General features: G+C 43.7%; 1 protein-coding gene across 1 annotated transcript in view; it reads left to right on the plus strand.

Moving 5' to 3' along the window:
* Tex14 (testis expressed 14, intercellular bridge forming factor) overlaps positions 1-24,500 on the plus strand; it is a 96,655-nt gene that overhangs the window by 25,144 nt on the left and 47,011 nt on the right. The window contains exons 8-15 of the mRNA XM_021212705.2: positions 4,505-4,586; positions 6,616-6,746; positions 7,707-7,820; positions 9,173-9,296; positions 10,794-10,972; positions 21,354-21,505; positions 23,044-23,234; positions 23,766-23,916. Of these exons, the coding sequence (XP_021068364.1) occupies positions 4,505-4,586; positions 6,616-6,746; positions 7,707-7,820; positions 9,173-9,296; positions 10,794-10,972; positions 21,354-21,505; positions 23,044-23,234; positions 23,766-23,916 (1,124 nt within the window). The remainder of the gene's footprint in view (positions 1-4,504; positions 4,587-6,615; positions 6,747-7,706; positions 7,821-9,172; positions 9,297-10,793; positions 10,973-21,353; positions 21,506-23,043; positions 23,235-23,765; positions 23,917-24,500) is intronic.

Below are 24,500 nucleotides of genomic sequence, written 5' to 3' on the forward strand. Positions count from 1 at the left end.
GACAGGGTTTCTCTGTATAGCCCTGGCTGTCCTGGAACTCACTTTGTAGACCAGGCTGGCCTCGAACTCAGAAATCCGCCTGCCTCTGCCTCCCGAGCGCTGGGATTAAAGGCGTGCGCCACCACGCCCGGCTAAGTATTTTTTTATCTCATGCAGTTTCTGTGGTTCAGGAATCAGAATGGATTCAGGGGTTCTATCATCTGAAGGCTGCACTGAATGGGGGCTTCAGTTAAACAATGGCACACTAACGTTACTGGTGCTGGGGTTGGGCCCCCTCTGGGCTGCTTGAATGTCCTCACAGTTCCCTCAAAATCAGTGATCCCAGAGAGATCAGGCCAGAGTCCTGGTAGATCTTACTTTGGAGATGACGCTTTTAATTTTTTAAATATTTAGTGTGTGTGTGTGTGTGTATTTTGTGTGTGCACGCATGGACACACATGTAACCATGCATGCACATGCCATCATGCATGAATAGAGATCAAAGGGCAGCCCGTGGGAGTCAGTTTTCTTCACCATGTGATCCAACTCTGGTCATCAGGCTCAGTGGCCTCCACCCAGGTAACTAACTCTGTTATTCCTATAATATACTGAGTTAACAGAGCAACCTGAAATGACCCGAGAGAGTGTAGATACCAGGCGGAGAGAATCATAGGTCCTTCCTCAGAGGGTGCTGTCTTAGTTAGGGTTTTACTGCTGTGAACAGACACCATGACCAAGGCAGGTCTTATAAAAAAAAAAAAAACATTTAATTGGGGCTGGCTTACATGTTCAGAGGTTCAGTCCATTATCATCAAGGTAGGAGCATGGCAGTATTCAGGCAGGCATGGTGCAGGCAGAGCTGAGAGTTCTACATCTTCATCCAAAGGCTGCTAGTCAAAGACTGACTTCCAGGCAACTAGGGTGAGGATCTTAAGCCCACACCCACAGTGACACACCTACTCCAACCAGGTCACACCTATTTGAACAAGGCCACACCTCCAAATGGTGTCACTCCCTGGCCCAAGAATATACAAACCATCACAGGTGCCTATTATACCATCTTCATTTCCATAATAGAAAGCCAATAAATCATGTTCATTTGTATACTAAAGTTGGAATACAGAGAAAGTTACCATGGCCCCTACGCTAACATAATATACAAATTAGGGAAGTATTTGAGAATTTTTCAGTGTAGCTGTTGGTGGGAAGAAAACAGTCATCCACCTCAGTACTGGTTGCTGCTGTTGAGCATCCACTGCCTGTGGATGACAACTGTTCTTTGTTAACCCCTCCCACTGCCTGTTGATGACCAACCACTGTTCTTTGTTAACCCCTCCCACTACTCCACCCCCATGCCATATAGCTCAGGCTAGCTTCCAGTTCAAGATGACTTTGAACTCTGTGTCCTCTGTTTCTACCTCCCAAGTGCTGGGGTTACGTGTACTGTCTTGCCTACCTGCCCAGGATGGTCTTGAACTCACTAGTCCAGGATGGCTTCAAACTTGAGGTCCTCATGCCTCAACCTCCCAAATGCTGAAATTAAAGCTGAGTGCTTCCCCTCTCAACCTACCTAAAGTCTTTTGTCCCCTTTTTATGGCAAAGTCTTATGTAGCCCTGGCTGGCTTCAAACTTACTGTGTGACCAAGGATAACCTTTAACGCTAGATCCACTCCTACCTCAGAAGTGTTGGGATTCTGTGGATCTGTTGGGATTCTGTCGATCCATCTGACTTGGATCGTTCTGTGTAGCCTAGGTTAGCATCAAACCCTTCATGGGTCTCTCACTTTATTTAGCCTCTTGGGTGTTGGGATTACTGGAATGCACTAGTATGCTGACACCAATGTCTTTGATCATGCATACAATTAAAGTGGGGGGAAAAAAAAAAGAGGGAGGGAGCCAGAGCTGGTGGCTCTGGTGGCTCAAGAACAGCTCATTGTTTGTAATTGTCAAGAAATTCTTAACTCTCTTTTAGTCTTCTGGGGCCATAGCTGATTGCTTCTGGCAGTTGGGCTTCTTTGGAGAGCAGCTGGCTATTAGAAAAAGACAATCACTTGGGCTTGGGAGAAAGAAAAAGAAAAAAAAATTACACACTCTCACACATTCAACTGATGAAGCAAGGGGGCTCCAACAACTTTATTTTTGCCCTCAGGCTTTTATACCTCCTCAGATAAAATCCTCTACTTAAGAAGAAAACTTAACCCATAGCCAATTATAAGAACCGGTAGAATATTAAGCAACAGTTGATGTCATAAAGGTCAATAAGGTTTAAGGAGTTAATAGCAGTACTGTTTATATGCCTTCCATTAAGGCTTGCACCTGACTAAATACTCCTTTGCCACGGACCGGGCCCAGTAGGCCCCCCTCAATCCCTGAGAATCAGGGTTTTGTACAGATGGGCATAGAGTCTGCGGCGAGAAGGAGGGGTGACAAACAGACACGACACAAGGGAGTGTGCTGGATCTGAATGTGATTTGTCAAATTGAGAATCAGACTTTTTATACAGAACAAAATAGGGAAGGTAGGTGACACACCGGCAAGGTACAGTGAGGTGACCGGATGCTTACACAAAACAGAGGAATGCAAACACAAAGGACCAGCAGGAACCAGCTGGGATAAAGTTCAGTGTTAACAACTGGGGTCAAAAGCAGCCCCACCCAAGGTCAGTTTAAGCTTAGAAGCCAGGGGCAAGGGCTTCGTGCCCTTGACATATTTCCTATTCTAGTCTATTGTATAGTCCACCTTCCCCCTAGGCCATTGTAAATTCTTGTGTATGGGCGTAACTCAGCTATCTATAGTTCTACTCTGGTTCCTCCATAGGTCACAAACTTCTTTCTTTCTAGATAATGGTAAATTCCTGTGTAGGGCAGTGACTTAGCTATCCATGCCCAGGGTCAGCTCAAGGACTGACTGCCTAGGACTGGTGAAGAATCTAACTTAGCTATATGTCAAAAATTCAATCCTTAGAAGCCTTATAATAAAGCAAAATTAAGATCAAAACATAGATCCATTTACCAACTAAAGCAAGGACATTGGAGCATTCGTTATACAGGATGCCATGGTTCCAGGAAACTAAGTTTCTGTGAACTTTTCATCTCAGGACCATGCCTAGGCTTTTCGGCCTGTCAGGCGGGTCACTAATGGAGTGGATGTAGCACTCCTTAGCTAGCTTTTAGCTCCACAAATTTATTATAAGTTCAAAACAATAGTTTTTATATCATAAATTAGCAAGGACAGGTCATTTATATCTCATTTTTTAAAAGTTTTGTATAGTTAAATTAGCTAATTATCTATTTTCTGTCTGTGAGTTATCTTACGATCATCTGGACCTGACATAGAGTGAATGTTTTTCCTTGATCACAGATCTGTCCCAAGCCTTTTTCTCTTCCTAGTGCATTTATGTGCTTGTGACACATGGAGGTCCATAGAACTTTTTTGAAGCTTTCTTATTCTGTAGGAAGGGTTTTAAATTACTTGAATCAGGCTGGAAAGATGACTCAGCAATTAAAAGCACTGACTGCTCTTCCTAAGGTCCTGAGTTCAAATCCCAGCAACCACATGGTGGCTTACAACCATCTGTAATGAGATCTGACGCCCTCTTCTGGTGTGTCTGAAGACAGCTACAGTGTACTTAGATATAATTATAAATCTTTAAAATAAATAAATTACTTGAATCAACTCAGGAGTTTTATAAAATTGTTATCAGAAATTATGAAACCATCAGCTTATCTAAACAGCATTATTACATGAAAGTACATCTTCATACTGATTCTGCCCAACAGAGTGGGTTAATACCCAGAAAAAATAGGCAATGAGGGTTTCTCTACATCACGCCAAATATATGTCACATGCCCACAATATCCTCTCTAAAGCATGGTACCATCTTTTTTTTTTCCCTCTTACCTATCTCTCCCAACAAAGTTTCAGAGTTTTCCAACTTGCCTGTCCTGTTTTTTTTTTTCCTTCAAACTTTAATAAATTGGCCTTGAGTTTTCTTCTGAGTATAAGTTTTTGTAGCTACCAAACTAGTTATACATTATACCCTGTATTCCTCAGTACCAACACTTGAGGAGGGGTAGATCTCATACCAGCCTGGGCTACCTAAAAGGACCTTGTCACAAGGAAAAGAAAAAAGAAAAAACAAATACTAAATAAATATTAGCTACCTTAGTTTGTTTTCCTAGTTACAGTCTATCATTGAGAGGGCGTCAGATCTCATTACAGATGGTTGTGAGCCACCATGTGGTTGCTGGAATTTGAACTCAGGACCTTAGGAAGAGCAGTACTATTGTAATGAAAAAGCAAAGATATGACTAGTTACAGTCTATCATTGAGAGGAATGGCAGGAACTCCAGCTGGAGCAGAGGCAGTCTCTCTCTCTCTCTCTCTCTCTCTCTCTCTCTCTTTGTGTTAAGTTGATGGGTAACTGTGATAACATTCTTGAAAACTTGGTTTAGTATTGTTCTTTTGGATATAAATGATAAATTCTTACTTTTTCCTCTCTTTTCTCTTTTTAAAATATTTCTAGAAGCCCAAATAGTTCTCCTAACCGACAGCTTAAACCTGGAATCGTTTCTGCTCAAAATATCTACAGCTTTGGCTTTGGGAAGGTAAGAGGCTGACACTCATAGCCTAGGTTTTCTGGTTTAGCTGGAGAATCATATGACCATATCTCTCCACCTTATTCAACTCTTCCGGGTTTTGTGGGGTAACATTTTTTTTTTTTTAAGATTTATTTATTTATTATATGTAAGTACACTGTAGCTGTCTTCAGACTCACCAGAAGAGGGAGTCAGATCTTGTTATGGATGGTTATGAGCCACCATGTGGTTGCTGGGATTTGAACTCAGGACCTTTGGACGAACATTCGGGTGCTCTTACCCACTGAGCCATCTCACCAGCCCGTGGGGTAACATTTGAGATGGAATCTCAAACTTGAGATAGTCTTACTTCAGTGCTGGGATTATGTGTAAACTACCATACCCACTCTTGACTGAACCTGGTAATTATATTTTTTTCTTTTCCGGATAATGGAAAAGCAAAGATCATTCATTTGTCCAGCATATTCCCCGATGTCCTCTTTCTTTAACTGGAAGAATAGAACATCCCAAGGATACTGTTTGTCCTCAAAACATTTCTCAGTTAATTAAAAGCATTTTAAGTATATTTATTAGACCTATGGAAGGGTGAAGTCAGCAAGAAGCAAATCCATAGAGCTGGCCCAGCTCTCTGCCTGCCTCTCTGTTACAGGCAATGCCTGGGACCTTCATGAGAATTAAAGAATCTCTGTCCTTTTGCATTCTAGGCAAGATAGGCCTTTATCTCTACGTAATACCAGCCCTCAGTTCCTCCTCCTTATCCTCAGAGTACTTTCTTCTTCGCTCTTCTGTGTTGTAGGAAAGGTATTTCTTTAGTGCTCCTGTCCTTACTGCAAAAATAAATATAAGCACTGTTGCAAACTGATTTGAATGACTCTGGCAAGATAGTTAATTATAGAAGAGGTCCCACTGGGGACATTGCTGGGCGAAGGAAGGATCTTTGCTCTCTACCAAGGAGCTTGGGTAAGGGTGGAAGTAAAAAGAACTTTGGCTTTTCCCCCAGTTTGTTGATGGAGGTGCACCCAGGATCTCTTGACATGATATGTGGATGCTTTGTTTTGGGAGTCAAATTCCCAATATAGGTAGATTGACCTTTGTACACATGGCCTGTGTTCTAGAGGGGTCATATCTTTTTTTATTGCTATGACAAAAACCATGATCAAGGCCCCTTATAAAAGAAAGCATTTAATTTGACTGCTTATGAGTCCAGAAGATTAGCAGTGGCAAGCATGGCAAGTGGCAAGCAAGCATGGTGCAAGAGCACCAGCCGAGAGCTTATGTCTGATCCACAAGCATGAGGCATGGAGCAGAGAGAGCCAACTGGGAAAGGAGTGAGTTGTTGAAACCTCAGAGCCCACCCCGGTGCCACACCTTCTCTAGCAAGGCCACACCTCCTAGTCCTTACCAAACAGTTCCACTAACTGGGGACTAGACATTTAAACATATGAGCCTATGGGGCAATTCTCATTCAAACCACCACAGCCCCTCAATCCCAGTTAGATCACTTCAGGAAAGATGCTGGACTTCTGTCTGAACCACCTCAGTAGAAGGGAAAGAGTATTTCAAGATTCAAAATATAAAGTCAATTGTGGATCATGTAGGATCATGCCTCTGATCCTATCCCTTAGGAAGGATGAGTTGTAAAAAGAAATGCTAGAAGCTACCTGAGATGGCACACTCCTGTAATACCCGGTACAATACCCAGTACTCAGGAGGTGGCAGGAAGGTCATGCTTTTGATGCCTATGTAAGCTACATATTGAGATCTTATCTAAAAAACAAGCTGGGCATGGTGGTGCATACCTTTAATCCCAGAACTTGGAAGGCAGGCAGGCTAGTCTGAGTTTGATGCCATCCTGGTCTACATAGTGAGTTCTATATTATGTGCCCCCCCCAAATCAACCAACCAATCAACTGCTACCAGCAAAGAGAGTACATAGGTGTATTTACTAGGTAAGAGCAGCTCTAAGCCAGGGCAGGGAACAGGAACTCTGCTTTCCCTGTTTTATTTCCACCAGTTTGAAGCAGTGCCTTGGTTTCAGTTTTATCTCACTTCAGGGATGCAGCTTACTTACCCAGGGTCTCTTCCAGTCATTGGAGAAAAGGAAGTGATCCAAGCTGATGATGAGCCCACCTTCTCTTTCGTCAGTGGCCCCTACATGGTCATGACTAAGTAAGTTGGAATGGATGGTGGGAGTTAATCCTGTGGGAAGAGTGGCTTACTATGTATTGGTAGCTTCTTCTCAAGCATGAAGGAACTAATAGTGTCTTTAAACTAGCGTTTCTTACTGTGGACATTTTTGACCAGATGATTTCTTGTTGTGGTCAGCCCTGTGGCTTGTAGGATGCTCAGGAGTGTGCCTGATCTTTCCCTGTTCTGTTTGTGGCCTTCTTGGATGGGACAGGACTGACCCAAGTCATTACCAAAGGATACTCTAAGTAGAGAACAACTGCTCTGAACAATTTCTCATTTCGATATGCTAACTTTCTGCTGTCTAAAGAACTAGAGGCAGCAAGATGGAAATTAGCTTGCCTCTGAAACAGGATGTGGCTCTCATCAGCCAGATCCAAGGATGGTGACAGTAACAGGATGTGGACGTGACAAGAACCTGTTGGATGTACTCAGTCATCCCTGCACGGTCAGGAGCGCTTTCCTGGCCAGGATGGCTCAGCTTTTAGAACCTGGATGTTTCTTTTCTTCTTCAAAGAAACACACATCTACAGATGCCTCTGATGGGTCCACAAGGCCCCTTTGCCCCCCTGTTTTTCTGCCCGTGCTATGAATTTGTCATCAGATCATGCCTGTGTTCCATCACTATGGCTTCTGTCCCCTCCTACTGGGCTCTTGAATATTCCCTATTGTCTGGATCACCATAGCCCTATCCATTTACCACAATGCTGTCAGCATTGTCTAACATAAAACCTCACCAAATTACTCACTCCCTTGAAACTTTCTGTGATCTTTGACTCCTCACTTAATTCTCCATGGTGCTTTAGAGTCTGGAGGTGTTAGGAGAGAGGAGAGGAGAGATTGTGTGTGAACCTGTTTTCCAGCTGCGTGAGAAGGAAGGCTGGTTCACTAAAGCAGTGGCTACTCAGCCCTTCTCTCCTGCACTCTCTCCTGCTCTTTTAGCCTCGTGTGGAACAGGAGCCGAGTAACAGTGAAGGAGCTGAACCTTCCCACCCATCCCCACTGTAGCAGGCTGAGGCTGGCCGACTTGCTGATTGCTGAGCAGGAGCACAGCAGGTAAGGAGAGCCATAGAACAAGAGCCACTCCCGGACTAAGTTTGTTCAGACCTGACTGGCACACCAATCTCACCTAGCCTTGGCATAGCCTATCTATTGGACTTGGTTGACTTCTGAAAGCTGATGAAAGAAAGGAATTGAAGAGTAGTCTGGAGCATGTGGATTGTGATAAGGGCCTCAGTCCTGTCATCTGTCCTGTGACTCAAGTCTTTAGATGGACAGGTGGACAGGACCCAGGACCATCTTTTTTGTTGTTGTTGTTTTGTTTGTTTGTTTGTTTGTTTGTTTGCTATGTCTCCGGAAGCCTCTGTGGGACTCTGTACCCATCTGGAGAGCAAATGACTGTCCTGCTTTCGTAGAGCATAGCAGTCCATGAAGTCAGATCTAAGAACCACATCTCCACCGCTAAGGACATTTCCATGAGTCTCAGTTCCAAAGGCTTCCTGCTGTTGCAGAGTCATGTCATGTAGGTCTTGGTGAGTCAGATACTGGGTTTATGATTTCATAGCAGGGCCACCAAGGAGCTGAAAGGATCCTGGATCATTGAGCTAGTTTCTGAGTAGGCCACTCAGCCCTCCCTGTGGGAGGTGTCTCTGGACAGGTGAAGCCCTTGCTTTTGAAGAAACTCGCCTGAACCCACACAGTTGGGCAGGCATGATGTGTGCTTTGACATGAGGCTGAGTAGTATGTGGCTTTGGACACATTTCAATTCTTGTTCTCTTGTTTTAGATAACTCTAGCTGTGTGTTAAGCCAACACACAGAGTATTTTGATTTGTAGGGTTTTCCCAGCACTGTTACTATTGCCATTGATAACTCTTTCTTTAACATACAATTTATTTTTATTTTATGTCCATTGATGTTTTGCCTACACGTATGTCTGGGTGAGGGTGTCAGAAGCCCTGGAACTTTATAGAAAGTCGTGAGCTGCCTTGTGGGTGCTGGTAATTGTACCTCAGTCCTCTGGAAGAGCAGCCAGTGCTTAACCCCTGAGATACCTTTCCATCCCACCACGGATAATGCTTAAACCTTCAGCTTCTTCCAATAGATGTCTCTAAAATGCTCTATATGAATTGTATTCTGTTGGCCTTTGGTTTTCTATATATTGTTTGTTTTTGAGACAAGATCTCATGTAGTCCAAACTGGACTTGAATTTCCTGTATAGTAGATGGTGACCTTGAACCTCGTGCTACCTCCATCTTCCAATTACCAGGATTAAAGACTGTGCCACCATGCCTGGCTATAAATGGGATTTGTTTAGAATGTGTTCAAATGACCCCAAGAAAGAATATCACCTGTGTTTTCATCATGCAGTCCTATTCCCTGTCCTTCTGAAGATTTTTATCTTTTTTAGCAACCTGCGGCATCCTAACCTGCTGCAACTGATGGCTGTATGTTTGTCCCGGGACCTGGAGAAAATTCGCCTGGTTTATGAGCGTATCACAGTCGGCACACTGTTCAGTGTCCTCCATGAACGAGTATGACCATTATTTAAATTCCCCAGCTGCCCTTACTCTTCTGTCTGCCCTCTTCCTTGTTATCTTTGCAGAGTTCCCATTTGGAAGATTGACTTGTAAATCCTTTTCAAGTGCTGCACGAGGTGTAACATGCCAGATAAGGCTGATAAGCATGTGTTGGAACTAATGTGATTCAGTTTTTCACATTGCTTGCTTGCTTGATTGCTTGATTAATGTGTCTGTCTGTCTACCACCCAGAGGTCAGATGATAACTTTTTGGAAGGAGTGCTCTCCTACTGTGGGTGTCAGGGATTAAAATCAGGTCACCAGGCTTGGCAGCAAGCACCTTTACCCCCCGAGCCCTTTCACTGGCACTAATACAGTTTTTTTGTTTTTTTTATTGTTAGTCTTCTACCTCTTCTTTCTCTCATTAAGCAAATTTATCAGTGTATGTGTGTGTGTGTGTCTCGCGTGTGTGTGTCGTGTGTGCGTGCTCATGCGTGCACACACACAAGTTCCCATGCACGCTGTATCCCTGTGCATATATGCCAGTTATATGTGTGGAGGTCAGAGGATAACTTTGTGCAGTTGGTTTTCCCCTTTCATCTTTATGTGGGTCCTGAGGAGTAAACTCAGGTCATTGCAGGTCACACGGTTTATATGACAACTGCTTTCCCTACCGTGCCATCTGGATGGTCTTATTTTTTTGTTCATTTGTTTGTATTGAGACAGGCTTTGACTATGTAACCCAGTCTAGCATTAAGCTCAAATCCTTCCTTCTTCTCAGTCTCCTAAAATCTAGGATTGCAGATGTGTAGCACAATTGTTGGCCTCCCAGTCTTGCTTTCCTTTCTTTTTCTTTCTTTTTTAAAAGTCAGCCCTTTAATAGTTCGACAGAGCCAGAAACATATTGGCAAATTCTGGCTGAGCCATTAGCCACAGGCTCTTTCCCCCACATTTTCCTTGTGCTCTGTCATGGTTTGTTTATATAGAGGCCTTCATCACTTCCTTCTCGCCTCTCAGATTTCCTTGGCATGGAGGACTTTTCTGTGACTGACAGGTCTTGTGGCTAAGTCTTCTTTGGGCTGAGATATGGCTTCTAAGAGCTCTTTCTCTGTGACCTTATTCTAAATATTCTGGTTGGGCATAAAGAGAAACCCTTAAGAGAATCTTCCTTCTTTATCTGTTAGGGCTGGGAGCTGAATTAATTCTCTTCAACTTGTAGAGTCCTTTGAGCTTCCACCTTAGATAGGAAGGCACGGGGTGGGGGGGCAGGGGGTTCCTCAGGTTAGCCTGGAATGCACATACCAAAACTAGAGTACATCCCCCAACCTCACCTGTAGGAAAGGAGCTGAGCTTAGAGCCAAGGCCTGGGTCAGTGGGACTGCAGTCACTTAACCTCACTGACATCTAGGCTCCCGTCTGCTAAATGAGAAACCAGAAAGCACTGAGAATTAAATGAAAAGGCTTTGGAAGGAAATGGCGTCAGGAGGTCTTTCCTTTCTCTCTTGCTTGCAGAGGTCCCAGTTCCCGGTGTTGCACATGGAGGTGATTGTGCACCTGCTGCTTCAGATTGCTGATGCCTTGATATACCTGCACTCCCGAGGGTTCATCCATCGCTCCCTTAGCTCCTACGCTGTCCACATTGTCTCTGCAGGAGAAGCAAGACTGACTAACCTGGAATACATGACAGAAAGGTAGGTATAGGCTGCAGTGTAGCTTCTTCCTTAAGAGGGACTCCATGGGGGGACCTTCATTATAGCGTTGACACTTAATCTGCTCAGGACATGTGATTGATGGGAAAACTGTCCATCAGCACAGAAAGAGATTTCCCAAATGCCTAGCTTTGTTTGCCAAGGCTATAGATAAGAGTCTTAAAAAATTGTTTTACAGGCCAGGCGTGGTGGCGCATGCCTTTAATCCCAGCACTTGGGAGGCAGAGGCAGGCAGATTTCTGAGTTCGAGGCCAGCCTGGTCTACAGAGTGAGTTCCAGGACAGCCAGGGCTATACGGAGAAACCCTGTCTCGAAAAAAACCAAAAAAAGAAAAAAATTGTTTTACATTGTGTGTGTGTGTGGGCGTAGGCGTGGGCGTGCAGAGAGGGAGAAGGAGAGGGAGAGAGAGGACAACTTAAGGTTCTTTCCTTGTACCATGTGGGTCCTGAGAATCAAATTCAGGCCGTTAGGCTTCATGTCAGGAGCCTTCACCACTGAGGCCTTTCACCAACCCTCCTCCTCCCCCTCCTCCCCCTCCTCTCCCTCCTCCTCCTCCTCTTCCTCCTTCTCCTCCCCCTCCTCCTCTCCCCCTCCCTCCCTCCCTCTCTCTCCCTCCCTCTCTCATCTGGAGTCAGTCTGACCTCAGATTTACTGGTCTTGAATTCACAGTTCTCTTTCCTAGGCTTCTCAAGAGCTGTTACAGGTGTGTGTTGCCATATCTGTCTGAGAAGTTATTTCTGCTTAAGTTAGTCTTGTTTTCATAAACATGTAGTATGTGTATATTAACCAACGTGTATCAAAACCTCTATCCATCTCCTCTTAAAATTTTTCAGTTTGGTACAACAGAGGTGTTGTTTTTGTTTTGTTTTGTTTTGAGACTGTTTCTCTGTGTAGCTCTGGCTGTCCTGGAACTCACTCTGTGCTTTGTAGACCAGGCTGGCTTCCAACTCAGAGATCTTCCTGCCTCTGCTACCCGAGTGCTGGACTGAGTTGTATGTTCTTACGTTGTCATCTACCATGTGTGTTGAAAGGGGCCTTGGTACACATTTCTCCCATCAGTGGTCAACTACCCCTAAGGACTCAGTTTTCATTGCTACTCAGGGAATAAGAGAAAGCATAGAGGGCACACAGTAAGGTTTGGGGTCAACCTGAAGTGGGTATATCACAGCTTCCCTCTTGGCACTGGCCAGAGCCCAGTTACCTTCTTACTGAATGGAGGCTCAGAAATGAGCTTTAGCTGGAGAGAAGAGGAGGTAAGGGACACCAGTGAGCCCTCTGTACAGTTTTATCTAATGCTGGATAGCACAGACAGACCCTCAGGGCACTCGAGTGCAGCAAGAGACACTTCGAACAGCTCCCTTGTTCAAATGCTGGTTCAGGCTTAGTTTCCTACTGGGCTGGGGCCAGTGACTGACTCTTCTTAATTTTCCACCTCAGGCTCTAGGAGTCAGAGGGCCTCTGCTCTGTGTCTTTGATGCTATCCACAGCTCTGGGCCTTTGGGACCATGTTGGTTCTGCTTTGGACACTGCTCTTAGCCACTGGACAGACTGTTCACTTATCCACCTTCTTCCTCTGTCCCCTTGCCACCCATACCTGGTGCTTTGCTCCTGAGCTGCGGCATTATTTTGGTGCTTACATTTCCCAGTAATTTACTACAGGAAAAGCTCAGTGAGCTCGCAGAGTTGTATTGTTCACTACTGCGTCCCTGGTCCTGAGAATAAGCCCTGACTCATGGGCATTCAGTGTGATTAAACCCAGTTTCCTACCTTTCCATGCCTCTGTGCTTCTTGTGCTCTATCTGGAAAGGAGTACAGGGACTAGCTTGTGATTGATCCTGGGGACTTTGGTAAGGACTCCGAATTTTACCCTAGCCATGGAGATACTGTGAGGCATGGTTTTTCGAGTATTAGAGTATCACAGATGGTACTCTTGCTCTTGTGTGTGAAGGTGTTATGAGAGGCAAGGGGTCAGAGAGGGCTTGACTGGAGCTGTTGGAGTTTTCTATGACCTTTTCAGCAAAGGTCAGGTGGCAATCGTCACTCAAGCCTCAGATCTGGCCATTCTCAATCCTAGTTAAAACACAGGATGGACCAGTGAGATAGCTCGCTCAGCAAGTAAAAGTGCGTGCTACACTAGCCTGACAACCTGAATTGGACCCTCAGAACCCATGGCAGGAGGAGAGAATTGCTATCTAAAGTTGTCTCTCCTCCCTTGTACCCCCTCCCCTGACAGGGTTTCTCTGTAACCCCTGGCTGTCCTGGAATTCACTCTGTAGATCAGGCTGGCCTTGAACTCAGTAGATCTGCTTCCTTCTGCCTCCTTAGTGCTGAAATTGAAGAAGTGTGTACTACCTCTTGGCTATAAAAGTTGCCTTTTAAACACACACACACACACACACACACACACCTTTTCAAGGTCTTCTTAGTTTTATTTACCATTTGTAGCCTCAAGTAGCCCAGGCTAGCCTTATATACTTGCTAGATAGCCAAGAATAGCCTTGACGTCCTGATGCTCTTTCCTCTACCTCTCGAGTGCTGGCATCACAGGCCTTTGTGGCTGTTGTTGACACTTCCTGGTCATTTGAGCTCACTTTCAGTCTATTCCCTTTCTGCATCCTCATTATACCTAACGTATCTCGTATAGCTCGCATATACTTGTCCCCCCCTTGTATTTTTTCTTTTTAAAATTGTTTCTAACGTATATGTACCTGTGTGTATGTGCACATGTGTGCAACTGCCTGAAGAGGACATTGGTATCAGATGCCCTTGGAGCTAGTTATAGATGGCTCTGAACCACCCAACATGGGTGCTAGGAACTGAACTTGTGTCCTTTGAAAGAGCAGTAGGTGCTTTTAACCATTGAGCCATCTCTTCAGCCTTTCCCCCCCCCCCCACTAGATCTTGCTATGTAGCTCTTATTGGCCTGGAATCCATTGTGTAGACTTAGTTGGCCTCAAATTTGTGGCGGTATTCATGTCTTTGCCCCTTGAGTGTTGGGATTATAGCTATGCCCAGCACTAATTTTTAGAACATTCGTGTATGTGTGTGTGTGTGTGTGTGTGTGTGTGTGTGTACATGTGAATTTGTGTACATGTGTCTGATGAGACCAGAGATCAACATCAGGTGTCTTCAGTTGCTCTCTATTCCAGGGGTCCTTTTGTCTCTGGACTTCCAGCACTGAGATTATATAGAGACTGTGGGCTTCAACCTTCCCTGACATGAAATTCTCAGCACTCAGTGGTAAAGGATGATCTTGTTTTATTAGCACACAGCTGTATCCTGTAGCTGTTGCTTAAAGAGGCCTAGCCCCATGAGAAATACTTCTTGTTTTCCATAAGGTTAGGCCTAGTCATTATCGTGTGACCATTAACATGATCTTTTCATCTCTATCTAAAGGGAAGGTTCCCCCTAGTGCTGAGCAAGCTTTACAGAAGCTGAACTGTGCAGGTTTCTAGTTAAGACAGTTTGATCTTTAACAAACAGGAGTTGCTGTCTAAGCAGATATTGATGGTGGTCACTTCTTAAGGAAGATGAGCAGCTGTTACCCTTTCCAGAGGAGAGGAAGGGACAAGCAGGTTCACAAAGCAGAGGTCAGGGTTAAGCTCTGTTGTCTCAGATTAGAAGTAGTTTCTTATTCCAATGTAACCTCATAATTAATATTAAAGCTTGCTAGCTTTCCTTTCTCCTTTTCTCCCCCTTTTGGAGGTGATTGATTTCATATACGGCTCCAATTTTAGAATTCTGCTCCATCAAGAGCCAGGCATCTCAGGTCCATCTGCTGTGTTACTTACTTATTAAGTGGGCTTAGAAATCAACGCCAAGCCGGGCGTGGTGGCGCACACCTTTAATCCCAGCATTTGGGAGGCAGAGGCAGGCAGATTTCTGAGTTTGAGGCCAGCTTGGTCTACAAAGTGAGTTCCAGGACAGCCAGGGCTATACAGAGAAATCCTGTCTCGAAAAAAAAAAAAAAAAGTCAACGCCGTTTGTAATTTTATAGCTTGCATAAAAGGAGGTAATGAGGTGCAGGAGAGATGGCTCAGCGGTTTAAGAGCACTGACTGCTCTTCCAGAGTTCAGTTCCCAGCAACCACATGGTGATTCACAACCATCTGTAATGAGTTCTGATGCCCTCTTCTGATGTGTCTGAAGACAGCTACAGTGTACTCATATACATTAAATAAATAAATGCATGCATCTTAGATGCCTTTTAGTGCGTTTTCTCCTTTTGGCTGTTTGCTTTTTAGCTGTTTAACTGTTGGGTCTCTGACTATTCCTGATGTATTAGCTAATTAGAAGAGAGCAGCATTCTTTAAGTCTATGCAGGTCCTCCTTTCCTGCTGCTATAGATTTAGGTCTCTTCTGGAGGATGGCATCTGCAAGGGAATCCACTTGGTCCTGTATTGTTCCTACTGCTTCACCAATCTGTTCCCTGTCTTTATAGCCTGGTTAGATAGATCACTGCATTCTAAAGATTCTATTCTCCTAACCCCTAGATCCACTGCTAGGGAAATGAGAACGGAAGTGATTTTAAGCTTTCCATGGGCTTCTGTCAATGGTAAAGTGGGAGGCTTGTTACCTTGGGCTGCATTACCTCATGGATTTATATAAACCACAGTATATACTGATGGGCCCATGTTCTTTTTGTTGTTGTTGTTTTGTTTTGTTTTTTAAAGATTTATTTTTTTAATGTTTTTTTTAAAGATTTATTTACTATTATATCTAAGTACTATTATATCTACATTTAGTATTATATCTAAGTATAGCTATCTTCAGACACACCAGAAGAGGGAGTCAGATCTCATTACGGATGGTTGTGAGCCACCATGTGGTTGCTGGAATTTGAACTCAGGACATTTGGAAGAGCAGTCAGTTCTCTCTCTCTCTCTCTCTCTCTCTCTCTCTCTCTCTCTTTTTGAGACAGGGTTTCTCTGTGTAGCCCTGGCTGTCCTAGAACTCACTTTGTAGACCAGGCTGGCCTCGAACTCAGAAATCTGCCTGTTTCTGCCTCCCAAGTGCTGGGATTAAAGGCGTGTGCCACCACGCCCAGCTCAACAGTCAGTTCTCTTAACGGCTGAGCCATCTCTCCGGCCCCAGGCCCATGTTCTTATAGCACCCAGGACCCCTGACCTAGCAGTGGCACAGTGGTCTGACTCTTCCTACATCAGTCATTAACCAGGAAAATGTGCCACAGGCTTGCCCACAGGCCAGTCTCCTAGGGGAATTTTCTCAATTTAGGTTCCCTCTTCTCAGATAACTCTAGCTCATGTCAAATTGACAATAGAGTAGCCAGGGCAGTTGTGTTCACTCAGTATTTGCTGCATGATTGGATGGATGTAGGTGAAAGAACACCTAGTGGGACAAAATCAGGGTTAATTACTTTGGATCTATAATCCAAAGCAGCTAACTTTTTTTTTTTTTTTTTCTCTGTGTAGCCCTGGCTGGCCTGGAACTCAGAAATCCACCTGCCTCTGCCTCCCGAGTGCTGGGATTAAAGGCGTGCACCACCTTGCCTAGCGGACTTTTTTTTTTTTTTTTTTTTTAACTTTTTGCTTGATAATTCTATCAGAGAAGTCAACAGAAATAACACAATTGGTCAGTAAGGAGTGCCATCTACTGTTGAGAAGACAGCATAACAGTTTTTTCTGGTTTTGTGCTCCTGTAGAAATAGGAATCTTTTAGAGTTATGGTGCTGGGGATTGGTCCTAGGGCCTCACATAATGCTAGGCAAGTGCTACATCACTAAGCCACAGCCTCTGCCCAGCCCTTTCCCTTTATATGTGAGGAAACTGAGGTCCAGAGGGACAACCAAGCCAGTTGCTTAGGGGCATAATGAAGTAGAGCCAGATGGTAGAAATGGTCTTAGGGCTGGGCAGTGGTGGTGCATGCTTTTAATCCCAGCACTTGGGAGGCAGAGGCAGGCAGGTTTCTGAGTTCAAGGCCAGCCTGATCTACATATTGAGTTTGAGGACAGGGCTATACAGAGAAACCCTGTCTCGAAAAAACCAGAAAGAAAGAAAGAAAGAAAGAAAGAAAGAAAGAAAGAAAGAAAGAAAGAAAGAAAGAAAGAAAGAAAGAAAAGAAAATAGAAGAGAAGAGAAGAGAAGAAAAGAAAAGAGAAGAAAAGAAAAGAAAAGAAAAGAAAAGAAAAGAAAAGAAAAGAAAGAAAAAGGGTCCTAGGCCAGAGGCAAGATGGCCTGGAAGTTGACACTGGGATGGAGCCCGGGAGTCACAGAAGGAAGTGGAATGCACAGAGGAGCTGTGTTAACAGTTGCTGGCGGTGGGGTGAGATTTAAAGGAAGGAGAGGATGATGAGGGTTAGCTAGGGTTCATGAGAGACATACAGGGCATGATAGAAATGTTGGAGATCTCATCTGGGCTTCCTGACCTCAGAGTAGAAATTCAGGCAGACATGGCAGTTAGCACGTTATCATAGCTGCAGCAGTATGCTTTTCTTTGTGAATCCATGTAGCTTTCAATTGTGTATTTATTCTGGGTAACACTCTGCTTGGGCACATTAGTTTGTTTAACGCTTGTTAATGGTAATAATCTAACTCCTGTTGTAAAGATAAACAGCAGTCTTTTTCTGTTCTTAATTCCTCAATTGAATCTTTAGGCAAGGACACCACTTGACTCTCAAGTCTCTCGCTCTCAGCACCACTCCACCCTGTTCCTGTGGGTGGGTGGGGAACACTGGGCCTCTCCTACAGTAAGTGAGTACTTGAGCTGCATCTTCAGCCCTCCCCCTCTGGCTTTAATAAAGAAAGAAGAAAGGCTGTAAGAGAAGAAAGTGAGAGCAAATGAGAGAAAGGGTTTGAATTCTGCTTGTAAGTGACTTGTCCTTCTCTAGAGCCTGAGCTAAAAGCCAGAGGCCTGAGGTACATTTGAAGAAATACCCAGCTTCAAAAAGGAAGCATGGTAGTTTCTTAAAATATATTACGGATAATCGAATACTCATTGCCTCTGGGGGAAGAGCACTTGTCTACCATATGTGAGGGTCTGTGTTTGATCCCTAGCACCCCCATAAAACAAAAACGATAACCAAAAAAAGCCTACTGATTTTTTTGTGATACTAATGTAATTTATGTTAATTTAATATATAATTACATGGTAAATATTCTAAATTTACAGATCAACTATACAAATATGTATTAGATTTGTATGCATATCATAGTATACAAAGCCCCACTTTACCATTTAGCAATATAAATAAAATGCCAGGATCAGATTTTCTTTTCTTTTTTTTTTTTTTTAAACATTTCTTTATTATATTTATATGAGCACACTGTAGCTGTCTTCAGACACACCAGAAGAGGGCACCAGACCCCATTACAGATGGTTGTGAGCCACCATGTGGTTGCTGAGAATTGAACTCCGGACCTCTGTAAGAGCAGTCAGTGCTCTTAACCACTGAGCCATCTCTCCAGCCCCAGGATCAAATTTTCTAATTCATGGTTTGCTAACCTCTCTGTTCTCTGTCAAAGGCCCTTCTGGGCAGGTAGGGAGGTATGGAGATCAATCTGGTAGGAACTGGGGAAGGTTCAATATGATAAAATTACTTCTGAGTTCGAGGCCAGCCTGGTCTACAAAGTGAGTTCCAGGACAGCCAGGGCTATACAGAGAAACCCTGTCTTGAAAAACCAAAAAAAAAAAAAAAAAATTACACAAAATTGTACAAAATTCTCAAGGAACTAAAATATCATTAAAATAATTCCACTGATAGAAACTTCAGTCTAAGAAACCCATCCTACGTTCTAAAATCTATGCTTATGCCTGACCAACAAAGAACTTAAACTTTTTTCCTTATTTATTTTTTTTAAAAGACAGGGTCTCACTGTGTAGCCCTGGCAGGCCTGACAACCAGGCTGGCATTGAGAGATGCGCCTGCCTCTGACTCACAAGTATTGGGAAGCCCTCTTTAGTTTTCTGTTGCTGTGCCAAAGCACCACAGCCAAAGCACCTTACAGTAGAGTTTAATAGCTTACGGCTCCAGAGGGGCAGAGTCCACAGTGGAAGAGCAAACGTATGCAGGCAGCCCACAGCTGCAAGCTCACACCTTGATCCTCAAGTCAGAGGCAGAGAGAGCCCTGGGAATTGTGTCAGTCCTTTGAAACCTAAAAGCCAACCTCCTTCCCAGTGACACACCTCTTCCAACTAGTTCACACCTCCTAATCTTTCCTAAACAGTTTCACTAATTTAGGGTTAAGTATTCAAATATATGGGCCTATGGGGGCCATTCTCATTCAAACCATCACACGGTATTATAGGCATGTGTCTGATTGGCATAAGCATCATCCTGACCTTCTCTCTTTTCATTAACCATTTTTTAAAAAATATTTTTATTTTATGTATTTTATGTTTTGTCTATATGTATGTATATATGTGTGTCATGTGTGTGCCTGGTGCCCACAAAGGCAGGAGTTGAACCCCTAAAACTGGAGTTAGAGGCAGTTGCTACTCACCATGTGCTGGAACTGAACCCAGATCTTCTGCAAGAGCAGCAAGTGCTCTTAACTACTGAGCCATCTCCCCAGGCCCAGCTCTTAACTACTGAGCCATCTCCCCAGGCNGGCCCAGCTCTTAACTACTGAGCCATCTCCCCAGGCCCAGCTCTTAACTACTGAGCCATCTCCCCAGGCCCAGCTCTTAACTACTGAGCCATCTCACCAGGCCCATCTCTTAACTACTGAGCTATCTCACCAGCCTATAATAGTAGACTTTTTTTTTTTTTTTTTGAGACATGGTCATATGTATACCAGGCTGGTCCTAAATTTACTGTATAGCTAAGTATTGTTGTATCCCCGGAATTGCTGATCTTATAGGGACTTCAGTGTTGCGTACAGACAGTTGGCCTCGGCATCCCCCTCCCCTTCCAGAAGCTCCCGTCCTCCCTCCAGCCCTCAGCAAGCACGATACACAGATATGGTTTCTGTGCTCCATCCTGCTGCAGCAATCCCGGGGCTTCCTCCCCCTCCCTGGCACTAACCATAAAACACCCCCTTAATGAGGACATTCTGAAGAGACAGCAAAAGACGTCCTCCCCACATCCTAATTATCAGTGAGCAGGCATCAAGCCTCTACCAAATGCCTGCCTAAGTTACAGACATATTATTTTTTTTGCCTTTTTTTTTTATTTTTAAAGATTTACTCATTTATTTTATATGTATGAGTACACTGTAGCTGTCTTCAGACACACACCAGAAGAGGGCAACAGATCCTATTATGGGGGTTGTGAGCCACCATGTGGGTGCTGGGAATTGAACTCAGGACCTTTGGAAGAGCAGTCAGTGCTCTTAACCACTGAGCCATCTCTCCAGCCTGTTCATATTATTTCTTACTTGGTGGAATGAATATTGTATGCACCACATTCATAATTTCATTTGATTATGATGACAGCCATGGGCAGTCAGTACTGACTTCACCTCACCCTGAGGCCTCTTATTGGCCCGGGAGATATTTAGGATGGTTGGACTTGGCTCATAGGGTGTCTGGTTGAGAAGGTAAGTTGTTTAGGCCAATCAGTGAACTTTGATCAACTAAAACAGCTCATTCCCCAGAGGGTATGAGTTCAGAAAAGAAGCAGTCATTGGCTGGGCATGATAGTACACAGGAGGCAGGGGCAGGTGGATCTCTGAGTTCTATGCCAGCCTGGTCTTGATAGGATAAGGCTCTTGCCATTCAGCCTGACAACCTGAGACTGACCCCTGGGTTCCATTTGGTGGGAGGAGAGAGCAGATGCTCATAAACTGTTCTTTCAACTCTACATGTGCGCCCTGGCACGCACACACACACACACAGTAAATAAATATAGTAAAATATATTTAAAAAATAATAAAGTAGCTACTCTCAGAAGGTTGCATATAAGATATAATAAATAGCAAAAACTTAATAAAACTTAAGTGCATGCAAGATATAATAAGCAACAACAACAACAAAAACTGTAGCTAGTAAAACAGTACTACTTTTAAAGTAGATGGTTAGAGACCGGCTCCCTAAGGAGGCATCTTTCAAATTAATGCCTTGGTCTCAAGAAACAGCCAGTCACTGAGCATGCCAGGCAGAGGGAACTGCTCATGCAGTGTGGAAGAGGTAATGTCTTCCTAATGGAACTGAAGGGTGGTTCCTGTGGTTTGAATGGAGTGCTAAGAAAGGAAAAGTGGCCACACAGGATGGGGAATGCAGGGTCAGGCAAGCAGGGATGGGAAGGAGTTACAGGAAGTGGAAGAGCTCCAGGGAAGCCATTAACTCAGTGTTTAGCTGCGTTTTCAGAAGCTCCAGGAGATTGTTAAAGGGAAATATTTAAGTGCACTTTATGGTGATCATAATGTCTCCTTAAGATAAACTCAGCTTTGTGTTTCCTTCCACAGCCAGGAAAGTGGTGCACACAGGGACATGACTCGAGTGCCCCTCCCCATCCAGCTATACAACTGGGCTGCACCAGAAGTGGTCTTACAGAAGGCAGCCACGGTGAAGTCAGACATATACAGCTTTTCCATGATCATACAAGAGATCTTAACAGGTGATCCAGCAGCAGATTAAATGCTGATCAGTATTCTCATTTTTAGCTTAGAGATTCCCCCAGATATTAATTAGTTTGATGAAAATGTATAGCTTAACAAAAAAATCTTGAAGGATCTTCTTTTTGTTTGTCTGAGATGGAGTCTTGACTTCAAGATAATAATTTGTGCTTATTAGACATAACTTTTTTAACTCTTAAGACTTAGAAAAACCCATAGATCTTCTTGCTAGTGATAAAGCATTTAACAGAAGGAAAACACTCCTCCATGCTGGGGAATGAACCCAGGACAACAGCTCCATCACTTGAATTGTACTCCAGCCTCCCAGAGCAAAGGACTTCTGAACATTCAAAGTTCATTTAAATATTTATGTCAGTACTTAAGGTCTTTGTGATGTCCCCCCTTGAAAAGCTTACAAAGGAGAGAAGGTTGGTGTCTGGAGAGGAAACATGAATCTGAACACTCAACAGTTATTGCAGATGTATATATGGTGTTTCTTGAAAGAAATGAAGGCCTTTGAAACCTGCATGACTTTATGGGAAGCATTCATGTAACTGAAGACAAAAGGACTCCTTCAAGAGAGAGACAGGCATAGCCACATGCAACACACAGAATAAAAGTACATTCTGGATAGGGAATAGGCCTGAGTCAGCGGACTTTCTGAGGTTTGCCATTCCAGAGGCAAAACTGCTCTTGCCATGATATGAATTCATGATCTACTCAGCTTGATGCCCAGACATTCCCTTGTCCCCAAGTATGCTAAGGATGCCTTGTGTACAGGATGTGACGTTAATGTTTACTGTCTCTGCCAGGTATTTACCTTGTATATAGGTAAACTGGTTCTTTGCCCATAATTGGGCTACCAAGTGGTTTCTCTGTGGGAAGAAAGTAATGTTTAAAGAGACCAAGTGACTTCACTAAAGCTACTTAACAACTTCTGATTGAAATTTGTTTTCTTTTTTTTTTTTATGTCTCTACATGTTATTTGTATTTTAAATGCTTTATCAACATATTATATATAATAATGGTTCATGAAGTTTTTATACATGTATAAAATGTATTTGTACCATATTCACCCCTATTGCTCTGTTTTATTTTTAATTTTATGTGTGTGGGTGTTTTGTGAGCATGCATGTATGTGCACTGCTTGTGTACCTGGAACCTGCAGAGTCCAGGAGAAGGCATTGGATCTCCTGGACTAAGGTTACATGTGATAGTGAGCTGTCATGTGGGTGTTGGGAATTGAACCTGGGTCATCTGGAAGAATAGACCGTGCTCTCACTTATACTCTTCCTAACTAGTCCCCTTTCTACTTTTCATGTCTACCTCTCTTCCTCCCTCCCACCTCCCGCCTCCCCCTCTCACTCTCCATCTCTTCATGACCCAATGAGTTCCAGTAGGGTTTGCTTACAGGAACATGAGTAAGAGGCCGTTACAAAAGCATAGGCAACTTACCAGTGTATACATCACTGAAGGAAAACTTGTTCCAATTTTTGATTTTATCTTAATGTTATTCCTACCTATTACTTTTTCCTTATAGACAGTATACCCTGGAATGGCTTGGACGGCTCACTTGTTAAAGAAACCATAGCCTTGGGAAATTATTTAGAAGCTGATGTCAGGCTTCCGGAACCTTACTATGGTATTGTTAAGTCAGGTATCCATGCCAAGCAGAAGAACCGAACAATGAACCTTCAAGATATTCGTTACATTCTGAAGAATGACTTAAAGGCAAGCCCTGGAATTTTGAGAAGTTTGTTTCTGCTATCTACTTCCTCGAGTTTCAGACCAGGAAGCTAGAGACCCAAGTGTTAAAAACTTTTGAAATGGAGAACAGTGGTGCCTGCCTGTGGATGTGTGTCATGGAAGCCCAGGGGTTGGGGATGGGGGATGGTGAAGTAGGATCTGGAGTTTAAGATCAGTCTGGACTACATAGAGAGTTCAAAGCCAGTGTAGGGATACATACTATGACTGAGTCTTTAAAAAAACTCCATAGTTTTGAAAAGCCTCATTTATTACACACTCTGTGTTGCTGAGAAAAGCCTGTTTAACTTAGTAAAGGCAGCAGAGAATTTAGGAGGTGCTGGGAAGGTTGTAGGGTATAGTCAAGAATGGCTGAATAAGGATAAATTAGCTAATTAGGACCAATAGCCAGCCTGTTTGACAGGAAGAAGGAGGTGTCTGATATACGTAGGTAATTTCTAAAAACACAAATAGCATTTGGATGACTTTGAGTGTGTCCTTGGCAATGTTTTGTTACAGGAATTTATTGGAACTCAGAAAACTCAGCCAACTGAGAGCCCCAGAGGGCAGAGCTATGAACCCCATTCTGATGTTAATATCTGCCTAGGTCTAACTTCAGAATATCAAAATGACCCTCCAGACTTGAACATCAAGGAGCTAAAGGAAACGGGTATGACTTAAGCTCACAGTTTAAGCTCTACTTAGATAACTGTGGAATGGTTGGGGTGTTTTGTTTTACATTTTACAATTTGCTGTATCTGTGCTAGCACACTGTACCACGGTGCTTGTGTGGGGGTCAGTTTTCTCCTTTGCCCGTGTGGAGCCTGGGGCTCAGACTTGGATTGTCAGCCTGGGTCTCAAGCTCCTTTCCCTCCTGAGCCATCTCACTGGCTTTTCAAAGAGAGATTTTGTGTTGTGTGTGGTTTTTGGCTGCATGTATGTCTGTGCACCAGTGTTTATGCCTGATGTCCATAGAATCCAGAAGCCTTTTCCAGAGGTCATACCATCGGGAACTGGAATTATATATGGTTGTGAGCTACCATGTGGATGCTGGGTATTAAACTCACAACCTCTGGTGGAGCAGACAGTACTCTTTAACTTCTGAGCCATCTCTCCAGTCCCATAAAATAATGTAAATAATTTTAATCTACTCTCTGCTGACCAGCTGAGCACAGCGGTGTGTGCTTATAATCCTACTCTTTGAGAAGCTGAGACAGGAGTATCACTTGAGTCCTGAGGTTTGAGGCCAGGCTT

This window comes from Mus pahari, chromosome 14 (assembly GCF_900095145.1).
Source record: "Mus pahari chromosome 14, PAHARI_EIJ_v1.1, whole genome shotgun sequence".
In the NCBI taxonomy this organism is placed as follows: domain Eukaryota; kingdom Metazoa; phylum Chordata; class Mammalia; order Rodentia; family Muridae; genus Mus; species Mus pahari.